The sequence below is a fragment of the Amblyomma americanum genome, chromosome 1 (genome assembly GCF_052857255.1).
Source record: "Amblyomma americanum isolate KBUSLIRL-KWMA chromosome 1, ASM5285725v1, whole genome shotgun sequence".
Lineage (NCBI taxonomy): Eukaryota > Metazoa > Arthropoda > Arachnida > Ixodida > Ixodidae > Amblyomma > Amblyomma americanum.
In genome coordinates this window covers 150,171,342-150,193,028 of record NC_135497.1, presented here as the reverse complement: position 1 = coordinate 150,193,028, position 21,687 = coordinate 150,171,342, and the positions used below count along the sequence as shown (strand labels likewise).

The window sequence follows — 21,687 nt, the reverse complement described above, 5'->3', positions numbered from 1 at the left end:
AATGTCCGAATTAGCGAGCATACGATGCCATAGACTTACATGGGCGTTGGCAAGGTCTGTGCTAGCAGTTCAAATTATACGGATTTCCGAATTGATGTCGGTCGAATGACGAGCTTTTACTATTATATAACAACTGGCAAAGTTTCCTGCCTGTTGCTGTCCGTGCCGGTGACAGCTGCCATGATCGCCTCGTCAGTGTTCATTTGTCATGACTCCATCGTCAGCATGCAAGGGTTTTTCGACTCGACTCGCCGAAATCATCACCGTTCACCGGTGACCTAAGCACCGTCAACACTGCACCGGTGGGAGCTTCGCGCTCCTTCGTGCCACTGGCATATCATGCCCGTTTTCCGGAAGCAATTCTTATGGAAAATCCAAGGAGCATGCAGAACCAAGGGTGCGATGACAGCTGGCAACGTGCGTGCACCGCACAGACTGATTGGGAGTAGGCTTGACGCACGTGGCCAATGCAGCAATGCAGCAGCTCACCTGATGTAGTGACGCCTACCCTTGGGACATGTGAAATCTGCGAAGCGGGGACCATGGCCAAGTTAGTGAAGAATAGGGGAAGCTGGGGCAATGCACATTCTGCTGGTGCGAGCCGTAGCTCAGAATGCAAAAACAAGGAAAAACGCGCCAGCGCATCTTTTTTCTGTGAGCGGCACACCCCTCAGAAACGTTCATAATGGACTGCTCCACCAAGACTCCCTACCTCCCTACTTTCTTCTTTGCATGGGCCTTTTGCACACGGGGAACGCGTCGGTCGCTTCTGCCTGCGTCGCTGCAACAAGCAAGCATCCTCGCCCCGCCCAATGGCGGTGTCTCTGAGCGCGTGGTCACGGGTTCTTTCGCTTTTCCACCATCGCTGCGCCAGCTTCCAGCTTGGTCCGTTGGTCGGCTCCACACAGGCGCACTTTTGTGCTGTAAGCGTGGTTTTGCTGATGCGGTTGTAGCGTTTCCATGTTTTTGTTTCTTTTATGGTTGACCAGATTTAATTGTCGTAACCGATAATGTGCTATTACAGCATTGCTATAAGCGGTTTATTTTACTTTAGAACACATGGTAAAGCTGACGGTGCCGCAACTGACCATTATTATATCTGATATATTGTTATAACTGGTATTGTTATAAGTGGGTTTGACTGTAATCAAAGAAATTGGAAGCGGATCGCCGAGAGCTTGTGTGCGAAGCATGCAACGACAGTCCCAATGTGGTTGCAGCATGCTTCTGCTATACTGCTTTCTTGTCGACTTGGAATTAAATTGCCAATAGACGTTTTGCATAAACAAAAAAGTGTTCGTACCAATTATGAACTCTCAGTTATATTCAACCCATTTTGTGGATAGCAGGCACGCAGAAGAAAATCCGGCACCCATGTTGAACCTGGGATAGAAGCGCAGTGCAAGTGGTTTTTATAATGCTATTGTGTCGTGCACTGTTTAAGAAGTTGTTTTCGTTACAATGAAATTTATTGAGAATTTGTCGTAACAGTGATGGTAAGTTTACCTCCTTTTTATATTAATTTGGGCCTGGATAGTGGTATGATCGCGGTTCCAAGACTAACGCATAGTGGACAGGTCTGCATTGAACGTTACAGTTACAATACTGGTATAATATGGGCACTGCAAATTTCAGTCCACCCCTTGACGTTACCCACCAATTCAAAGACTTCCAGCTGATGTACAGTCGTGCCCCGTTAATACGACCCCCGTTAATATGGACGACTCGATTTATGGACAGTTTTTCTGGGGACCAAAATTTTTCATTGTATTTACACCTCATTAATATGAAAGGACAACGCAGCGAGCGATGGAAAGAAAAATGATAGGTGTAACGTTAAGAGACCGGAAGCGGGCAAAGTGGGTGAGGGAACAAACACGGGTTAATGACATCCTAGTCGAAATCAAGAGAAAGAAATGGGCTTGGGCAGGGCATGTAATGCGAAGGCAAGATAACCGCTGGTCCTTAAGGGTAACGGAGTAGATTCCAAGAGAAAGTAAGCATAGCAGGGGGCAGCAGAAGGTTAGGAGGGCGGATGAGATTAAGAAGTTTGCAGGCAAAGGCTGGATGCAGCTGGCAAAGGATAGGGTTAATTGGAGAGACATGGGAGAGGCCTTTGCCCTGCAGTGGGTGTAGTAAGGCTGATGATGATGATGATGAATATGAAAACTCGCTGTCCGGACAATGGGCAGGGTGATAATGCACAGAGCCCATTGGGAGCCATGTATTTTTGTCACGTTAATATGGACAGCAATGAGAACAAAATCACGAGTGCCTGTACCAGATGTTCTGCCCCTTATAATTTGAGTGCAGAACACCAGCAAAAGACAGGCGAATGTGCAAATGCTGTAGTTGTTGCCTTTCTCTGTGTGCGCGCTTTCATGCTTTACAGTGGTAAGGTGCCAGGTCGACACACCTTACCGTTTGCCACATTGGATGACTGCTTGCAAAGAAGAATTATCTGTATGCTCCGTTGAAAACCACATTCAGCAGTCGTCAGCCGAGTGAGCATAGAGTTTTTGGGATGTGAACAGTCGCGGTGGTAGATACTTATCATCACATCAGCAGGCACTATCATTTGTCTCATGGACCACTAGGACGCTTCAAACATGCTTCAACCTAAACCATTTGATTTTCAAAATAATGGCGACCAGAATAATGCACTTGAACTGCTAAGATAGCCTAATTTCCTTTTCTCTGCCCGCCACTGTGCTTAGGAGTCTGTAATTATAAAACGATTTTTAAAAATATTTGTTTTTGTTTTTATTCAAGATTCGTTATTACGGACGACTCGCTGTATAGACAGTTTTGCTCGGGAACCAAAGTGTCCACATCAACGAGACACGACTGTATGTATGATTAGCCATCTGGAAAAAAGGAGTTAAAGGAGGGCCATGCAGTGAATGTATCAATAACTTTATAGGCGCGACAACACACTTAACATCTCGGCACTAGTGATCGTTCCCAGAGTACACTCAAGTGTTCATAACCTGACTTCGGTAACCAATCTCAATGCTCTTTTTCTGACCAAAGTCAGTTAAATAGGAGACTTTCTGCGGCTACCGCTCAGCGCAATCATGGACTTCAGTCAAGTTGAGATGCAAAAATTTCTGTCAGCACACATTGAATAACTTAAGGTGAACGAAGCAGATCAGCAGCCCAATTCTATGATATAGCGCAGGAGGTAAAATGCACGACATATGGTTTTACGTTCACTGGGATGGGACGACAAACCTCATAAACAGTGGTAAATGATACGCACGTGACGAAACCTGCTTAAATTGAAATATTTTCATGCGATATGAAGGTAGCTCACTTTTATGTCGTGGCAGGCATGATTGGGTGAAACAGGACGGACTGTGCAATGAGCAACGCATGATACAGCTGTACTGCAGAGAGCCATAAAACACCAACATAGAGCACGGTCAATAGCTGCGCATGCTGTTCCTTCGCTTTGTGGTTGTGTGAACAGTTGCAGTTACAAATGCAGCTACAATTCAGAACTCAGAATGTGTGCCCTACAAAATATAAAACATAGACATCTCGTTAGCAAGCAGAGCACCGCCCTTGGCATCGCGCTGCTTGCTGCTTTGCATCAGCTGCTTGCAGCTGGTTCCGCCATGAAATAATGACACTCTTTCTCGGATGATATGATTTAATTGGTGGCTTACTTTTTCAAAACCAGCCATATTCTTACTTCATGAGCACCGCAAAACATCGCGCTGCCAGACAGCGTTGACAAGCAACGTGCAGTAGCAGCTGTGCCAACGCCGTTACACCATTTTGCGTACCATGCCTTGGTGCCCCTGCTGCCGGCGCATACCAGAGAGGAGATGCGGCGCTGCATGTGCTGAGTTTGAGGCTATTTTCCCGCTCACCGTGAAAACGGTGTATACTTTTCACTCTGCCTCCATTATTTCTTTCTCTGCTTCCCCCTCACACTCTTTTCACTATCGTTGTAGTCTGAGAAAGCCAGCAGTACTTGGCACTATCTCCATAGTTGCCAAAAGTCTTACAGTGACGTCATCTCTGATGAGCGATGCATACCTTTTTGGTGACATCATCGTTGAGCATAGGACGGTGCATGCTACTGTTCTGTACTCTTCACTTTGCCGATGTTTCCTCCTTGTTTGCATTCCTCCTCACGCTCTCTTCGCTATCGCCGCCAACACTCTGCCTCCATTATTTCTTTCTCTGCTTCCCCCTCACACTCTTTTCACTATCGTTGTAGTCTGAGAAAGCCAGCAGTACTTGGCACTATCTCCATAGTTGCCAAAAGTCTTACAGTGACGCCATCTCTAATGAGCGATGCATACCTTTTTGGTGACATCATCGTTGAGCGTAGGACGGCGCATGCTACTGTTCTCTACTCTTCACTTTGCCGATGTTTCCTCCTTGTTCGCATTCCTCCTCACGCTCTCTTCGCTATCGCCGCCAACACTCTGTCTCCATTATTTCTTTCTCTGCTTCCCCCTCACACTCTTTTCGCTATCGTTGTAGTCTGAGAAAGCCAGCAGTACTTGGCACTATCTCCATAGTTGCCAAAAGTCTTACAGTGACGCCATCTCTGGTGAGCGATGCATACCTTTTTGGTGACATCATCGTTGAGCATAGGACGGCGCATGCTACTGTTTTCTACTCTTCACTTTGCCGATGTTTCCTCCTTGTTCGCATTCCTCCTCACGCTCTCTTCGCTATCGCCGCCAACACTCTGCCTCCATTATTTCTTTCTCTGCTTCCCCCTCACACTCTTTTCACTATCGTTGTAGTCTGAGAAAGCCAGCAGTACTTGGCACTATCTCCATAGTTGCCAAAAGTCTTACAGTGACGCCATCTCTGGTGAGCGATGCATACCTTTTTGGTGACATCATCGTTGAGCGTAGGACGGCGCATGCTACTGTTCTCTACTCTTCACTTTGCCGATGTTTCCTCCTTGTTTGCATTCCTCCTCACGCTCTCTTCGCTATCGCCGCCAACACTCTGCCTCCATTATTTCTTTCTCTGCTTCCCCCTCACACTCTTTTCACTATCGTTGTAGTCTGAGAAAGCCAGCAGTACTTGGCACTATCTCCATAGTTGCCAAAAGTCTTACAGTGACGCCATCTCTAATGAGCGATGCATACCTTTTTGGTGACATCATCGTTGAGCGTAGGACGGCGCATGCTACTGTTCTCTACTCTTCACTTTGCCGATGTTTCCTCCTTGTTCGCATTCCTCCTCACGCTCTCTTCGCTATCGCCGCCAACACTCTGCCTCCATTATTTCTTTCTCTGCTTCCCCCTCACACTCTTTTCACTATCGTTGTAGTCTGAGAAAGCCAGCAGTACTTGGCACTATCTCCATAGTTGCCAAAAGTCTTACAGTGACGCCATCTCTGGTGAGCGATGCATACCTTTTTGGTGACATCATCGTTGAGCGTAGGACGGCGCATGCTACTGTTCTCTACTCTTCACTTTGCCGATGTTTCCTCCTTGTTTGCATTCCTCCTCACGCTCTCTTCGCTATCGCCGCCAACACTCTGCCTCCATTATTTCTTTCTCTGCTTCCCCCTCACACTCTTTTCACTATCGTTGTAGTCTGAGAAAGCCAGCAGTACTTGGCACTATCTCCATAGTTGCCAAAAGTCTTACAGTGACGCCATCTCTAATGAGCGATGCATACCTTTTTGGTGACATCATCGTTGAGCGTAGGACGGCGCATGCTACTGTTCTCTACTCTTCACTTTGCCGATGTTTCCTCCTTGTTCGCATTCCTCCTCACGCTCTCTTCGCTATCGCCGCCAACACTCTGTCTCCATTATTTCTTTCTCTGCTTCCCCCTCACACTCTTTTCGCTATCGTTGTAGTCTGAGAAAGCCAGCAGTACTTGGCACTATCTCCATAGTTGCCAAAAGTCTTACAGTGACGCCATCTCTGGTGAGCGATGCATACCTTTTTGGTGACATCATCGTTGAGCATAGGACGGCGCATGCTACTGTTCTCTACTCTTCACTTTGCCGATGTTTCCTCCTTGTTCGCATTCCTCCTCACGCTCTCTTCGCTATCGCCGCCAACACTCTGCCTCCATTATTTCTTTCTCTGCTTCCCCCTCACACTCTTTTCACTATCGTTGTAGTCTGAGAAAGCCAGCAGTACTTGGCACTATCTCCATAGTTGCCAAAAGTCTTACAGTGACGCCATCTCTGGTGAGCGATGCATACCTTTTTGGTGACATCGTCGTTGAGCGTAGGACGGCGCATGCTACTGTTCTCTACTCTTCACTTTGCCGATGTTTCCTCCTTGTTCGCATTCCTCCTCACGCTCTCTTCGCTATCGCCGCCAACACTCTGTCTCCATTATTTCTTTCTCTGCTTCCCCCTCACACTCTTTTCGCTATCGTTGTAGTCTGAGAAAGCCAGCAGTACTTGGCACTATCTCCATAGTTGCCAAAAGTCTTACAGTGACGTCATCTCTGGTGACCGATGCATACCTTTTTGGTGACATCATCGTTGAGCATAGGACGGCGCATGCTACTGTTCTCTACTCTTCACTTTGCCGATGTTTCCTCCTTGTTTGCATTCCTCCTCACGCTCTCTTCGCTATCGCCGCCATTCCTCTGTAGCTGGTTACACCAACAAGGTATGCCACCTAACCCAGGAGCTGGCACTTAAGACTGCGCTCTAAACTCTAAAAGAGACAGTGAAAAAAAAAGGAAACTAGACCAGTGCCATTCTCAAGTACATTCGAACCCACTTACAGTGCAGTCCACTTACAACGATACCACATATAATGATATATCGGTTACAGCGATAAGTTGACTTAAATGTATCAACTTATGCATTGAGGCTATGGAAAAAAAAAACCATATATAACGACATGTTTGTGACCGAATATCGGATACAACGATCAGAATTTTGCCTTCTGGACATCGTTTTCCATGCTGAGCATGACATTTGCGGGGCAGAGTTCCCTTGAACGATGTCGAGATGGGGTGAAAACTTCGGATTTCCGAGTTCGCTGTGCCTGCCACCATTTTTCCCGTGCGCGCCGATTACGAAAGCCACGGAGAGCGAGCATCTCGAGTTGGCGGAAGCGCCGCAAGACGGCGCCAGTTGCTCTGCACGTTGGTCGCATCGCCTGCTCTACGGAAGGAGCACGGTGGGAAAGAGAGAGGGGAAAAAAAAAAAGTGGTGGCGCCCCTCGCATGCCTGTACGAGAACAAGCGCAGAAGCAGAGAGCCTGAGGCAGTTAGACCAGTGCTGTCCGCCTGTCGAAGATGGCGCCGACCAAGTGCAAAGCTGTGACGCTGGAGACTAAGCAATGAATTTTGGAGGACTCTCGCAGTGGCACAGCAGCTGGATGCAATGCACACTGCAGTAGTGAAACTGCCACGCAAGGATGTGCCCATCTCAAATTACTTTAGCACCCCTAACGCTTGAGATCCTTGTTAAACATGACAAGGAAATGCGTTTCTCAAATCTTACGTTCTGCAATTGCTGTTCTTCAGCGCAAGTGTAAAACTTGAGTCAGGAGCTACAAAGGTATGTTTGGCAGCCATTTTTATGGCAGTCCAGATATAGCGATGATCGCTTATAACGATAATTTTTTCCGGATTTTTCGATATCTTTATAAGTGGATTGCACTGTATAACGATACTGGTTTTAACAATATATCGGTTACAACAATGAAAAGCTGCTGCGCCGTCCACTTTTTTATGTTTTCTATGGTAAAATAATCTGCTTACTACAATGCCCTCATGCCGCATTATCGGTTATAACAATAAAGTCTGTCTCCTCAGTGCTCTTGCCAAAAGGTAGTGGAGTGCGAAATCCTTGAAAAGAAAAAAAAGAGAAATTCCAGCCCCTGCACCCTCCCCACCGCGCGCTTATACAATAGAACCTGTTTTCCGGCCTTGTCTGCATTGCCAGCCTCACGCGCCTCTCTCCCGCCGCACTTCCATTCCTCCGAACACAAATGGGCTGCGCCAATAGCTCTACGCCGCACCGCCCTCCAAAACACGAATGGACCTTGCCAACGCACCAACAGCGCTGATTTGCTCGCTTGCCCCTCATTCTTCGCAGTTCTGCCAACGGATTTGTTTGTGTTAGTTGATTGCGTCGAAGTCGTTCCTGGCCACGTGGTTTCTCCGTATTGTTTGAATTGCCGCCGAAACGGAAGATGGCTGGATCCGCCCGCTGATTATCGGATGACGTTGCCAGTGAAAAGAAAGCGCACGGCTATCGATCTGGAGACGAAGTGCAGTATCGTGAAGTACTACAAAGACAGTAAGAAAGTGTGTGACTTGGTTAAGAAGTACACACTATCGCAACTGACGGTGTCGACGACCATCCGCTCTGCTGAGAAGTTCGACAAAGAAAAGTACTCGCTTGACAGTGGGCGCAAACGTGTTCGACAAGGTGCCTATAAGGAGGTGGAGGAGGCTCTCTACGAGTGGTTTCTTGGTGCCCATGCCCAGAACTAGCCTATCACCGGGCCGATTGTGGCCACAAAGGTGAAGCAGTTTGCCCTGCTGATTAACAATGTGGACTTCCAGCCAGTTGGCGGCTGGATACAGCGTTTCAAAGAGAGGCACGGCATTGTTTAAAAGCCGTCACAGGCGAGGGAGCTTCGCTTGACGTGGAGGGGGGAGGGAGGGGGACATCAAGTTTTTTTGTGCAAGCCAGTGAGAAGTACGTGGCGAGATGCTTGTGGCGATTTCACCCCAGCGTTTCTTCGGGATTTCTCAAGCTGAGAGGCGGCCGCGGCAACCTTCTCGTATTTTTTTTTACAAAGCCCCTTTCGGGGCCACCAATACGATGCCTCGGTGGAGCTCGCATGTCACTTGCCGTCCGTGACCCCTCTTTGCAGTTGTTATGCCTTTATTCGTGCTACCCGTTTAGAATAATTATCGGTTATAACAATGGAATTTTCGTGGCACAGGAAGAGGAGAAAAAAATTTGGAGGATGCTTACGCTTCTCATTTAAGAGTGGAACGCGACAGCGTGTTGCAGCACTGCCAGGGAGTCCACAGAACACCATTGCCCGTTCGGCACGACGCCTTGTCCATTAGACAAATCGCTCTCCTACGTACGGTGAAACTGACGCGCGGAGTGGCAAACCACATAGAAGTGCTGCCAGGTGCCTTGCCGAAACACGCGGGACTCAAGTTGCAGGTGTAGTTCGTCGGCACATCGCTCTCGACAAACCCGATGCTATGAACGCCAGCATAGCTTCCGCGCCGAATGAACGGGCAGCAAGCCGCAAGCTTCATGGTGAACGAGCTTTGGATGTGCGCTGCGTTGTTCGCCGCTCACCATGTGATTCCTGCGTGCCCGCACGGCCCCACTGCGCCTGAACGAGACGAGCGGGAGGCGCTGCCGTCGCGCGCCATCTGCTGGGGAGGTGGCGTACATTGCGAGCAGGAGGAATTTTTCGCTCACGGCCGACGACACCGGCTTTTCTGCGTCACGAGTTCCTTAACGCTGTCGCGTTAAAAGACAACTTATTGTATAAGTGTCCACACATGACAAAATTAGTCACCATTCACAGCAGTGACTCAGCGCCTTAGTCAGGAGCAAACAGTAGTGATTACATATGGTGATTACATTACATATTACGGTTAGGGTCTCTGGTAGCTTCGCTGTCGCATTCAAGAATGAAGTAATACTGGGGGATGATGTAGCGTCAACGCACAGGGCGTTCCAACTGCATGCTGTAGAAAGGAAGAATAATTTCTGAAAAGTAGTTGTTCTGCATGAAAATTCTCTTACCTTTTTGCTGTGCTGTGAGTTTATCATATGTGAGTTCACAGGTTCAGTGCACAAGTCCTTATTTATACCTAGGCTATTGTGCCAAAGCTGATAGAATAATTTTAGCCTTTCATGGGAACACCTGACTTCTAAGGATTGCAAGTTTGAGCTTTGTAGGACGGCTTAAAGGGGCTGCGAAACACCGCTTGAACGGATGCCGGTTACGCTTCAAATGGATTCTTTATGTCACACAGATGCTGACTCAAAGAGTTACGAGAATCGATGCATAGGAACGGGAGTTATTCAATGAAGAAATTTCAAAATACACGCAAACAAAATGCTGCCCTCAGCTCTATTTTCGCGCAGCTTCCCATTCCCATTTCACTCTCCCAGTGACGACACTTAGTGCGACTAATCAAAACAGCCCATCTGAGCACGTGGCTGAAGTTTGCACTCCATGGTTGCCTGTTCTCTGTAACTCGTTCATGCCAAGGCTGGCAGCGCTGTTTGCATGGTTACAACAACCATGTGAATGCCCAGCTGACCCAGCAATGCTTCACCGTCACGTCGACGGCGTAGAAGGGAACACTGATCAGTGACATTCTCGTACTTATGGATCCGAACTCGAGCGCGAGATACTGCGACGGTGTGACAGCCTGCGCAAGATATCAGACACATTTAGCGTAGTGCGTACCGCTACTGCTTACCGCCAACCATCGCCCGTCGCTCCTAGCGCGCTGGTTGGCCACGGTGAGCAAGGAGCGCGTGCTGTTGACGGGAACGTAGCGCCATCTGGCACCACTGCCCGGTGATTCTCCACAAGCTGACGATGCGTGCTGCCTGCTAAATGTGAAACGAACGCATCCTTCCTTGGGACTGAAACGAACGCTTATAGAGTGCAATGGCTCGATCGGATCGATTCCGCAAAGCCGCTCTCAGATACATAGAGAGTAGCCATAAGTGTTTAGTGCTAGGTCGTAGGATGCTTACAGAGAGGTGCAAAGTCCTTCGATGCAAAAAGTAGCCAGTGCCTCTGGTGGCATTTTTTTGTTTTACTTGATTTACTGTGCTTTTATCTAGGGCAAACAAGTTGATTTTGTTAATGTAATATAAAACACAAAAACTTGACAAAACGTATCTCTAGTTATTAACCCAATTTGCAGTAAAACCGCCACTGTGTGGTGACACCGTCAGCACCACGAATTTGTTTTTCTGAGCTAATTAAAATATTAAAAACCACAGTATACGCGGTACGACCGATGCTAATAGCATCACTATAACTCATTCCATGCAACCAACAGGCAAAACAATGCACTGAAAATGTGTTTTGGAGCCCCTTTAACGGGATGAATGCCTACTGTAAGCGTTGTGGATGAACCTAATTCATTTTCTTTGCACCTTTTCTAACTCGGTAGTATTTGCTATTGTGTGTGGGTCCAATACAGGAGCCTAGTGATCTAGTATGGGGCGGACATAAGTTTTGTATGCCAGCAGTTTAATTGTTTTGGTAGACCTTCCAATTGTTTTGCATAAAAATACTAGCGTTTGCATTGCCTTTTTTTTTTCATGTATTCAATGTGTTCATTCCGCTTTATATTAGATGTAATTATAATTATTAAATACTTTTAGCTGCTGACGAGAGATTTGCAGTTGATATTGATACAATAAGTGAAAGGGGATATTTTTTGTGCATAACTCTCACTGCAGTGGTTTCGTTAGGATTAATATTCACCTGCTAAGTGCAATAGCATGACTCTATTTTATCTAGGTAATTATTTCCAATTACCTGGTTATTAGGGCCATTGATGACGTGATATAGGATGTACTCGTCTGCGAAAAGTCTTATCTGAACGGGTATGTCACTGACAGTGCCATTAATAAATACTAAAAAAAAGAAGAGAGCCAAGAGTGGAACCTTGAGATATGCCTGAGTAAACTGAAGTAGGGATGGAGCTTGAACCATTTGCAGAAACGCTTTGGTACCTGTCAGAAAGATATGCTTGAAGCCACCCGAGTCTTTAAAGAATTGTTTTTTAGGATTGGTTTTAATTCTATAGGTAACTTTGGATGGGAGATGCGATCAAATGCTTTTTCGAAATCCAGAAATATAATATCAGCTTGACTATGATTATCAAGGGCGCGTGCTAGGTCATGAATGGTCTGAAGTAGTTGTGTGGTGGTTGAAAGTCCTTTCCAGAAACCGTGTTGCCTTGTTAGTTTCTGGAAAAGTTGAGGTATGTTTAAATATTATGTGTTCAAGTACCTTTGTGCATGTACACAACGAGATAGGCCTGTATGACGACACCAGTGACTTATCAGTTTTGGGTATGGGAGTTATTTTTGGAGATTTCCATTCATTCGGGACTACACCGCATGACAGTGATTTAGTGAATATAAGCGTTAGATATTTGGAGCATCATTCTGCATACTGGACAAGAGATGGGTTAGGAATGGTGTCAGTTCCAGAGGGTTTTTTTGTATCTGAACTCAGCACCAATTACAAAACACCTCCTTCTGAAATATGAACGTCCTGTAAAGGTGGTGTGCCATGTAATGATGTGAAACAAGGAGTGATTCTATGATCACTCGTTAACATCGAGCTGAACTAGAAGTTTAACACTTTTGCTATTTCTTCTTTGTCAGTCATGTTTGTACTGCTTATGGAAAGGGTACATGAACCTTTATCTTTTGATGCTGTGTGACGCCAGAACTTTCCGGGGGGATGAAACAAGAAAATTCTTTAAAGATGCACTCTAATATTCTTTGGGTTTTGTGATTTTGGTTTTTAGCTGCACGCGCAGCCTGTGCACCTTACCTGCACTGTTGCCTGATGGGTATAGCTTGTGCTCCTTCCTGGCTTGAGTTTGTGTCCCAGCCAAATAATTTCTTTTTGCGTCCAGGGGTTAGAACTTCACAGTGGTTTTTGCTTGCATGGAGCGAAATCGCCTGCATTTTAACACTACCTCTCTGAAAAAATGCCGCAGGTAATCCACGGTGCTCAGTTGATTCATGAAGAGAAGCAAACTCAGAAAATCTTTTATGCAAGGCATCCAAAATGTCGTCATTGGCACAGGGAAAAACAAAAACCCTTCGCTTTGTTCCGAAGTTTTGTGGTGAAATTGAATTGCATATTCAGGGATACCATTTTATGATCAGAAATGCCCTAAAAAACTTGAATATTTAGATTGCAGCACATGATTTCATTATTAACAAGAAAGAGGTCTAGAAAGAGGTCTTTCACCAGTCGCGTTAGGTTGTGCAGTAAAACAAGGTTGACAAGTGACTCTGAAGCCCTCCAGAGTGGATCCGGGAAATCGTGAGCCCAGTTTACTGATGGCATGTTGAAGTCTCCAGCAAGTAATATATTGCAAAAGTGATTTCTGTTTTGGCATAAGAACTCGTTTAGGTTAGATTAAAGGTTTAGTTCTTGCAATGAAATGGAATATGTTCTTTTGGCATCAGGTGAAATTTGAGCGGGAAAAAGTAAAAGTTTTAATTGAGGTAGAGTAAATGTTTGTGTATCTGCTGCGGTGGCTCATTGGTTAGGGCACTCAGCTGCTGATGCCAAAGATGTGGGTTAGTCCCAGCTATGGCAGCCATTTATTGCTGAAGGCGACATGCAAGGCGCATATGTGCTATGTGATGTCACTGCATGTTAAAGAACCTCAGGCAGTCGAAATTGGTCTGGAGCCTTCTGCTGCAGCATTCCTGATGTCCATGTGTCCCTTTGGAACGTTAAACTTCCATATACGTACGAAATATTTATGTGACTAATTATCACTTCTGAAGCACGGTAACTGCTCCGCAAAACTGATAAAGATGATTTTGTAATTCTTCTACAGTCATTATTTTAATGCATTTGCATTTAGATTGTTGCTTTAACATTTTATTTGATGCTGATAGTTACAAGCTGAGCCATAGGAGGTTACAAAGATTTTACTACAGTTTTGCAATAGAATGAGAGATGTTTTTTTTTTCCCTTCTGTATTGTTTCGTTTTTTTTTTTTCTGCTTGCATTTGCCTAGTTGAATTGCTGAGCTGTGCAAAACTTTTGTTCAGGTGGAAAGTTTATCCAGTCCAGTAGTATGCATGCTCACATGCGTCCGTGCTGACAAAATTTTATTTATTAGGCTACTGTGAAGTTCTTCTCTCTTTTTATTTGCTCATACCAACACATTCTTGTTTATTCTAGCTTTCATTTGTGTCATTGTTAAATGCCCTTCTAAGCCTTTTGAAAGTCCATGAAGTTCTCTACTGTTCTTTACATTTGATTTCTTCCTGAGAAAAATTTTTTGAGTGTCCTGAAATAACTACTTTCTCGGCTGCCACACTGGAAGCACAAGTAAGCCGCCACGGTGGTTCAGTGGTTATGGTGCTCGGCTGCTGATCCGAAAGACACGGGTTCGATGCCGGCTGCAGTGATTTCAGTGGAGGTGAAATTCTGGAGGCCCGTGTACTGTGCGATGTCAGTGCACGTTAAAAGAACCCCAGGTGGTCGAAATTTGCGGAGCCCTTCACTATGGCATCCCGCATAGCCTGAGTGACTGTGGGACGTTAAACCCCATGAAATGAAATGAAAAAAATTTGAGTGGCACCACCATGTGTTTTTATGTGAGTAAGTATTAGTGGTGACGTATTGATTCTAATGTTCAAGGGCTGATTTACATCTGGCACTTATTACGATATTTATTGTTGCTTTATTTGTGCTCAGGTATGACTTTACAGATGCTAAAACAATGCCATATGAAGATTTCACCGTTTCCGTCACAAAAGCAACCAATCGTGGTACTGGCCATGCTGTGCTGATGTGGTGGGCACTTGACATGAACTGCAGTGGCAGCATTCATTTGACATGTGCTCCATACTGGGTGCACCCTTCTGGTAAAAGTGCGCCGGTAAGTCTGCATGACAGCACCTCATGTTTCCAATTTAGACTGGGACAGTCTTGTGTAAAATTAAGCTTTGGACATCTCATTAAATGTGATCGCACTTGTAGTTGACCTCAAAGTGACTTTGGCATTGGCTTGAAAAAAGGAACTAATTAGGAGGGGAGGGGAAGGTAGCATAAGCAGGACAGCTGATGTCGGAGGCATAGATGAGAGCAGTAACTTATGGCAGCAATCTGAAAAGCTGAGAGCTGAAAGGGGGAAGCCATTTTGAAATGATATCAGAGGCTGCTCTTGGAGGCTTTTCATTGCCTTACTTAATGAAGTCACAGCACGGAGTTGTTTTTGTGCCTCAGAGGATTGTGAGCAGTAGATTGTGCACTGCAGCAGACTTGCTTCCCAAGCACAAGCAGTTGCTTGTCGGGACTTAGGAATTCCAACAGGCCAGGGAGCTATAAAATATCATGGATGGTATGGTGTGGCATGTGAATGTTTACGTCCTGAAGCAGCACATGAGCTCTGGGACATGCCAAATTGGGGGACACCTAATCAATTTCATCTCCCTGGGCATTTTTTAAGGTGCACCGGCATAGCACAACACATTGGGGATGTTTGCATGTAATTTGCATTGTTCAAGGGGTGAAATGCAACATTGTGGTTTGCAAAATGGATGAAGAGCAACTTAATCTGTAATGGAAGCAAGATGCTAGGCAGGCAAACACAACCCGTAGAATGGATGGTGCATAGCAGCTTTAACTATAACAGTAGCAAGATGCTATATGCATTCCATATTTATTCCCTTGTAATAGTTAAAAGCAGAGTGGGGCTGTGGTGTGCTGCTCTAGCTGACAAAGTAGGATCTTAGATCTGAGATAGCCCTGAACCCTTTAGAATGAAGTTTGGAACTTAAAGGTTGAAATTAGGCCTTCGCGTTGGTATGCTGTTAATATCAAATCCAGTGAAAGCTAAGCTCTCAAAGCAGGTTTGCACGTGTTTAATAGTGCAAGAAATATGGGAGGGTTATTACATGTGAAGATCAGCACGCACAAAAAGAAAAGTGTGCTGAATGCACTAAGCTATTTTTTAGTGTGGTGACTTGTGTTCTTTTATATACAGTTGATCCCGGATATGTCGAACTCGAAGAGGATTGCAGAATAGTTCGATATATCGATAACAAAAAAAGACAAGGACTCAGGAAGACACACACCGCTAATCTTTGGCTCTTTTTGCAGTGCGTTTTTTACCCTAGAAATGAACCAACAAGCCCAAGCGTCTACCTGTTATATAAAACATGCAATAAATAAACCTATCTGCAACCTACGAGAGTGATCCCAAAAGTAAGGTCTCCAGAGTGCTGGGGCTGCATGGAAACTGTTCGTGCTGCTGTTAGCCACTTTGCTGGGTTGGTTGTTTACCCCTCTCTCAAACAAGCCCGAGTTCAACCAGTTGGGATGCTGAGTCTTCGCTCGGCTGCAATTTTTAATGGAGCTCCTGCTTGGTGCTACCGCCAGGTGCGAAGTTTATGCAGTCATTTGGTTTTTGAATGGATAAGGCTTTCAACTTATCGAAAATCATTGTGAATTGACAGAGCTGTATGGAAAATCGTGCATGGATGTAAAAAAATGTCCGCAAGTTGTGTAACTAGTTTACAGCTGGTTGCAGTGTAATTAATGACAAAGAAAGAAGCTGGAGACTGCTAATTTCCGACAAGACAGTTACAAAGGTTGAACAAATCGTGCGTGATTATCGGAGCACCACTCTCGGTGGTCTGTGCACATTGATTCCTTAGGTTGCGCGAAGGAGTTTGACTTTCTGAGGTTTGTCTATAGGTTGTGAAGGTTTCTGTTTTAGGATTTTGACTGAAAAGTTGGAATATCTGAAGGCGTGCGCAAGATAGGTCCTGCGAATGCTCACAGCAGAACCGCACCGCCAACGCGTTGACTCTTCCCGCAAATTTCTTCGGCGTCATATAGAGGAAAAGGGCAATTTTCGGATTCGATTGTTACGGGTGACGAACCTTGAGTATTCCATACCATATCTGTCACGAAACAGTTAGCATATAAGTGGTGGCGTTCCTCTTCGCCCGAGCCGAGAAACTTCAAACACATTGTCCCCGTAAAATCATGACAACTGTGTTTTTGGGATCAAAAGGAAGCATTGTTGGATGACTTCGTTGACCCAGAGACCACAATTAATGCTGACAGGTATTATGAGACACTTCAACAACCTAGATGGGGGATTCATAACCAGAGAAGAGGAATGTTTAGCAAAGGCATAAGCTTTCTACACGTTATTCAAAGCGCTAAAACAACATGGGCTAAGAAATACCAGACAGGGATAGTCTTGTTTTTTTTTTTTTTCATCTGTGTTGTTTTGGCACTTTGAATAATGTCATACTTGCACCAACTAGCCCGGTCCGCCACTTTTTTTCCACGACAACGTTTGCTCCCACATTGCCCATCAAACTGTCACTACGACCGCTAAATAATTTATAATCGAATTTCTTCTTGACGCTGTTTCGGTTTCATCAACCGAACGATGGCTGTGATGTGTAGTTAATGTTTAGGTCACGTGAGGCACAAAAACATGGCAATATAACTGCTGATATGTTGCCTGTTGTAATTCTAGCTATTGAAGCAGGCTGGTTTAAGTGCTGTACTGAGTTAATACTATGTATCAGCATTTACTTGCTGCTCCTGATCCGACAGCTGCAGCTCTTACTGAAGTTGTGCGCGACGAGATCTGCCAAGCATTTTCACTGCCTCCTTAACCTGGTTGCAAAAAAAGACGTCTACCTGCTACCACGCATTGACGACTCCCTTGACCAGCTGCACCTGACCCGACAGGTGTGGTTCCTACCGAAGTTGTGCGCGGCGACAAGATCCGCCAAGCATTTTCACCGCCTCCTTCAGCCATTCTGGAGCTACGCCTCATGAGCTACGCAGTGGCTCTCTGTTCCGAGTTGCCACCTGTGCAACGTTTGCCGTACCACCCGCTGCCAGCGACCGCTCCACCGCCGTCATTGCATCCACTGGCTCGGAAGGCGGCTGTTTGGCACACTTCTGACCAGCAGGTGCTCTGCTACCATTGCGGGGAAGCCGGCCACCTGTATCGCCGTTGCCCCTACTGTGAAATCGGCCTCCGGGGTTTTCCACATGACGCTCCCTGTCCCCGTTTCGGTGAGTGACCCCACGAAATAGAGGAATACCTTGCTGCCCATGACACTTCTTTTACCTGCCGATCACGATCTCCTCCACCCGCACACATCACGTTGCCCTGCGGCCAGGCTTTTGTAGATGGGCTATGGGGCCGGTCTCGAAGCCCGTGCTGGGGAAACTGAAAGCGGCGACCTTAGGTGGGAAGGTTGCTGACAGCAGATATTCTGAAGACCCCCGAATGTCGCCGGAGCGCAATGCCCAGATCCCGATGCCGGCGCAGCCTTATTCTGTGATACCGAATGTCCCTGACACCTATGCAGTTGTTAGCGCCGACCTCCGCATTCACGTTGACGGGCACCCAGTGACGGCTCGAGTTGATACAGGCGCGGACTTTTCACTAATAAGCAAGCACCTCGTGGATCGCCTCAGCAAAGTGAAAACAGAATGGGATGGACCGCAAATTCATACTGCTGGCGGTCACCTCATGACACCTGTTGGAAGGTGTACTGCTCAAGTCACCGTTGCCGACTCTGCTTTTGTTGACACTTTTGTTGTTCTGCCACACTGCTGCAAGGACCTGATCCCTGGAATGGACTTCTTGCACGAGCATGGTGCCATCAAAACCTTCCTGGCCATCTGGTAACATTTTCAACCCCTGGGAAGTTTCAGCCGACACTGAACCACGCAAAGCAGCCCTGCACATCATGGACATGGACGTGACCATGCCTCCGCGATCCTGTGCCCTCGTTACCATCATTTGTGACGACCGGTGCAGTGCTGTCGGCAAGCAAAACAGAACACTGCGCTTGTGCTCTCTCATGGGTTCTGCATCGCGAGAGGTATCGTAACGCTATGCAACAGCCTGGCAGATGTCCTTCTACCGAATTTCGGAACCAAATGGCAACGCATCGCCAAGGGCACCGCGGTTGCATACTTCGAGGGCATCGCCGAAACTCAAGACTTTCTTGTACTCCAGAGCAAAACATCGATCTGTCGCACGCCCCAGTTGGTCCTTGATGTGAACCCAGACTTACCACCAACCGAGAGGGAAAGACTAGTCGGCCTTCTGCATCAGTTCCAAGACTGTTTCTTGTCTACGTCAGCAGTCAAACAGACTCCTTTTGCTAAGCACCGCATAATAACGGACAACAGTACCAAACCGGTTCGACAAAATCCATACTGTGTCGCACTGTGGGAGCATGAAGCCATAGCTCAGCAAGTCCAAGAAGTGCTGCAGGATGGTGTTATCCAGCCATCGAGCAGCCCCTGGGCTTCGCCTGTGGTTTCGGTTAAGAAGAAATATGGCAGTCTGTGATTTTGCGTTGACTACCGAAAGCTCGGAAGTGCCGGAAGTGACGACTCGCGCAGAATTTCAGTATCGCAAGAGGCCTCCTTTAAGCTTGAATTTCGTTTTATTTGATCAACTTTTCGGTCTGTCCTGCAGTTTGAAGTAATGAGGTTCCACTGTACACATTACATGGCGGCTTGGGCATTGGCGGCGAGTGCGAACGAGGTCTGAAAAAATGAGCAGTCAGTTGCGGTGCATCTGAAATTTCAGGCGCTCATATACATTTGCTGTATGAGCCATGTCATGGTGCCGCGAAAAATAATCAGGCGTGTCCAAAAAAATCAGGCGTCCGAATTTCCGGTCGTCGACTGTATTAACTTTTTTTTTCTTGTGAATAGTTCATCATGGCGGATATACTTTTTGTGTTTCGCAATTTTTTCTGTATCTTTAAAAACATTTTTGGTGCAAACTAATAATGTCGAAAAGCTCATTTAACAAGCTATAGACCATTTACAGCGTCCAGTTTTTTCGTTTTATACCAGATGGCGCCACAGATGCGCTGGGAACACGGCGCTATTACGGGCCTCTTAAGTTGCCGGCATGCACGCCTCGACGCAGTAATGGAAATATTGCGTTTGGCTGCTGAAGTTTAGTTTATGGGGTTTTAACGTCCCAAAGCGACTCAGGCTATGAGGGACGCCGCAGTGAAGGGCTCCGGAAATTTCGACCACCTGGATTTTTTTTACGTGCACTGACATTGCACAGCACACGGGCCTCTAGAATTTCGCCTCCATCGAAATTCGACCACCGCGGCCGGGATCGAACCCGCATCTTTCGGGCCGACAGCCGAGCGCCATAACCACTCAGCCACCGCGGCGTCTAGCTGCTGAAGTGTTCTTTCTGCGAAGATGGGGAAAGGCAGAGGAAGTACGTGCTGTGTTGTGGATTGCAAGAATTGTGACAGAGTTAAAGGTGTGGGACACGATAGTTTGTGAGCTTCACGGAACCGAACTGCACAAAGGCGTAATGCCCCTGTTCGTGCCCGTTCACCGTGCACCCTTTCCGAACGGGCGAAAGCAAAAAAACACCTTCACCGGCGCTAGGTAGCCAATATAGAAAGAAAGGTTTCAATCCTGGAAAACCTGCGAGGGTAAGTGCTCAACATAACCGCATGAACAAGCTGTTCCGCCACCGAAACCTTCACTTCGTGCATTCAGTTGCTGTGCATTTGCGTCTGCGTGTGTAGCAAGACCCGATTGCTCGTAAGTTAAGGTGTGCGGCCACTGTAGTAACAAGACCACCCGAGGCCGAAATAGGAACGGAAAAGGACGACTTACGCTCCTACATACTGCTACTGCGTACAATTTGTGCAGGGCACAGCCGTGCGAAGGGACTACGCTTACCGTAAGTTATTACATGCCATCTTGGTGCTACTGTTGAACTTCGCTCCAAGTAGCGCAGTTTTCGTGGACCATACATATTTGGAATAAAGCATTTGCGTTACGGCTGCTGTACTGAATGGTTGTTACTTCCTCGTGGTCCATGCAAAACAATCACTAAAAGCGACTGCGCAGGCTTGTGCTCGGAGTGAAGCTGATTACTTACCACCAGCGAGGCCTTGACCATCATGTCCGCATATCGAGCGTGGAGCGTACCACAATTTTATATGTGAAGCTGACATAATTGTGAACTTCGTGTAGTGTGAATGCTTTGCCGTGCGCGCGTTATAACAATTATATCGTGGAATCCTTCAACACTGTTACATGCCAGCTTGTGGAGGCTGCTCGATGCATGGTACTGCTACCATGGTAGTTAATTTTGTGTCTGTTTATTTTTGTCACTTTTCTGTTTTTAACAAATCTGCGGAAATTATTTTAGGTTTGCTAAGCACCGTTAACAGGTTGCAAAACAAATGCGTACGATGTGCATATGTGAGCGTTTTAGAGCGGTGTCAGCATGCATGTACACAATAAGTCAACGACCTGCACTGCCGCTGGGGCGTTAAACCTTGCAATTTTAAATAATAATAAAAAAGCATTCAGCAAAGCTTTCCTCGGATGCAAAGACAAGCATTCAGGCGATCTATCCGTTGGCTCGAAGAGGCGGATAGCTGAGCGGCTGTCCTCAACATGAAGCCCGATCATGTTTTCACGTCTCAAGTGATCTAATTAGGGTTCTCACATGTCCTTCGAATCTTTGGACAAACCACAATGTCGTCTTCCCACTCCTTTACAACCGTATCAGCCGAAACACTGCCTGTCGGAACCGAACCATCAGACACAGCAGCCGTCGCGACGAGGCGCACGCCGAGCAGTCGGGAGGCGTGTAATGGCGGCGTGCTCACGTGATCAAAGATGGCAGCCTCCGTGATACGCCGCTGTAAGGCGTCTATATTGTGATACATTACATTTTGGTTTGAAAATTTTTTACTCACTGGGAAAAATTTTTCACACTGAAAACTACCTAGTGTCAGAAAAAATTTGTAGCTCAAAAACTTTTGGTTACTAGTGAAGAAATAAATTAGAAACATTTTGTACATTTCAGAATGTTTTTAATATTTTTCTCCAAGACATATTGTTTTGTCAATACAATTTTTTTCTAGATTTTAGACTTTTTTTGTCTGCGGAT

At 46.3% G+C, this 21,687-nt stretch overlaps 1 protein-coding gene across 2 annotated transcripts in view; it reads left to right on the top strand.

The window, feature by feature from the left end:
* Positions 1-21,687, top strand: part of LOC144113923 (protein arginine N-methyltransferase 7-like) — a 93,287-nt gene that overhangs the window by 24,481 nt on the left and 47,119 nt on the right. For both annotated transcript variants that reach the window (XM_077647318.1, XM_077647317.1), the window contains one exon: positions 14,439-14,622. In XM_077647318.1, coding sequence (XP_077503444.1) covers positions 14,439-14,622 — 184 coding nt within the window. The remainder of the gene's footprint in view (positions 1-14,438; positions 14,623-21,687) is intronic.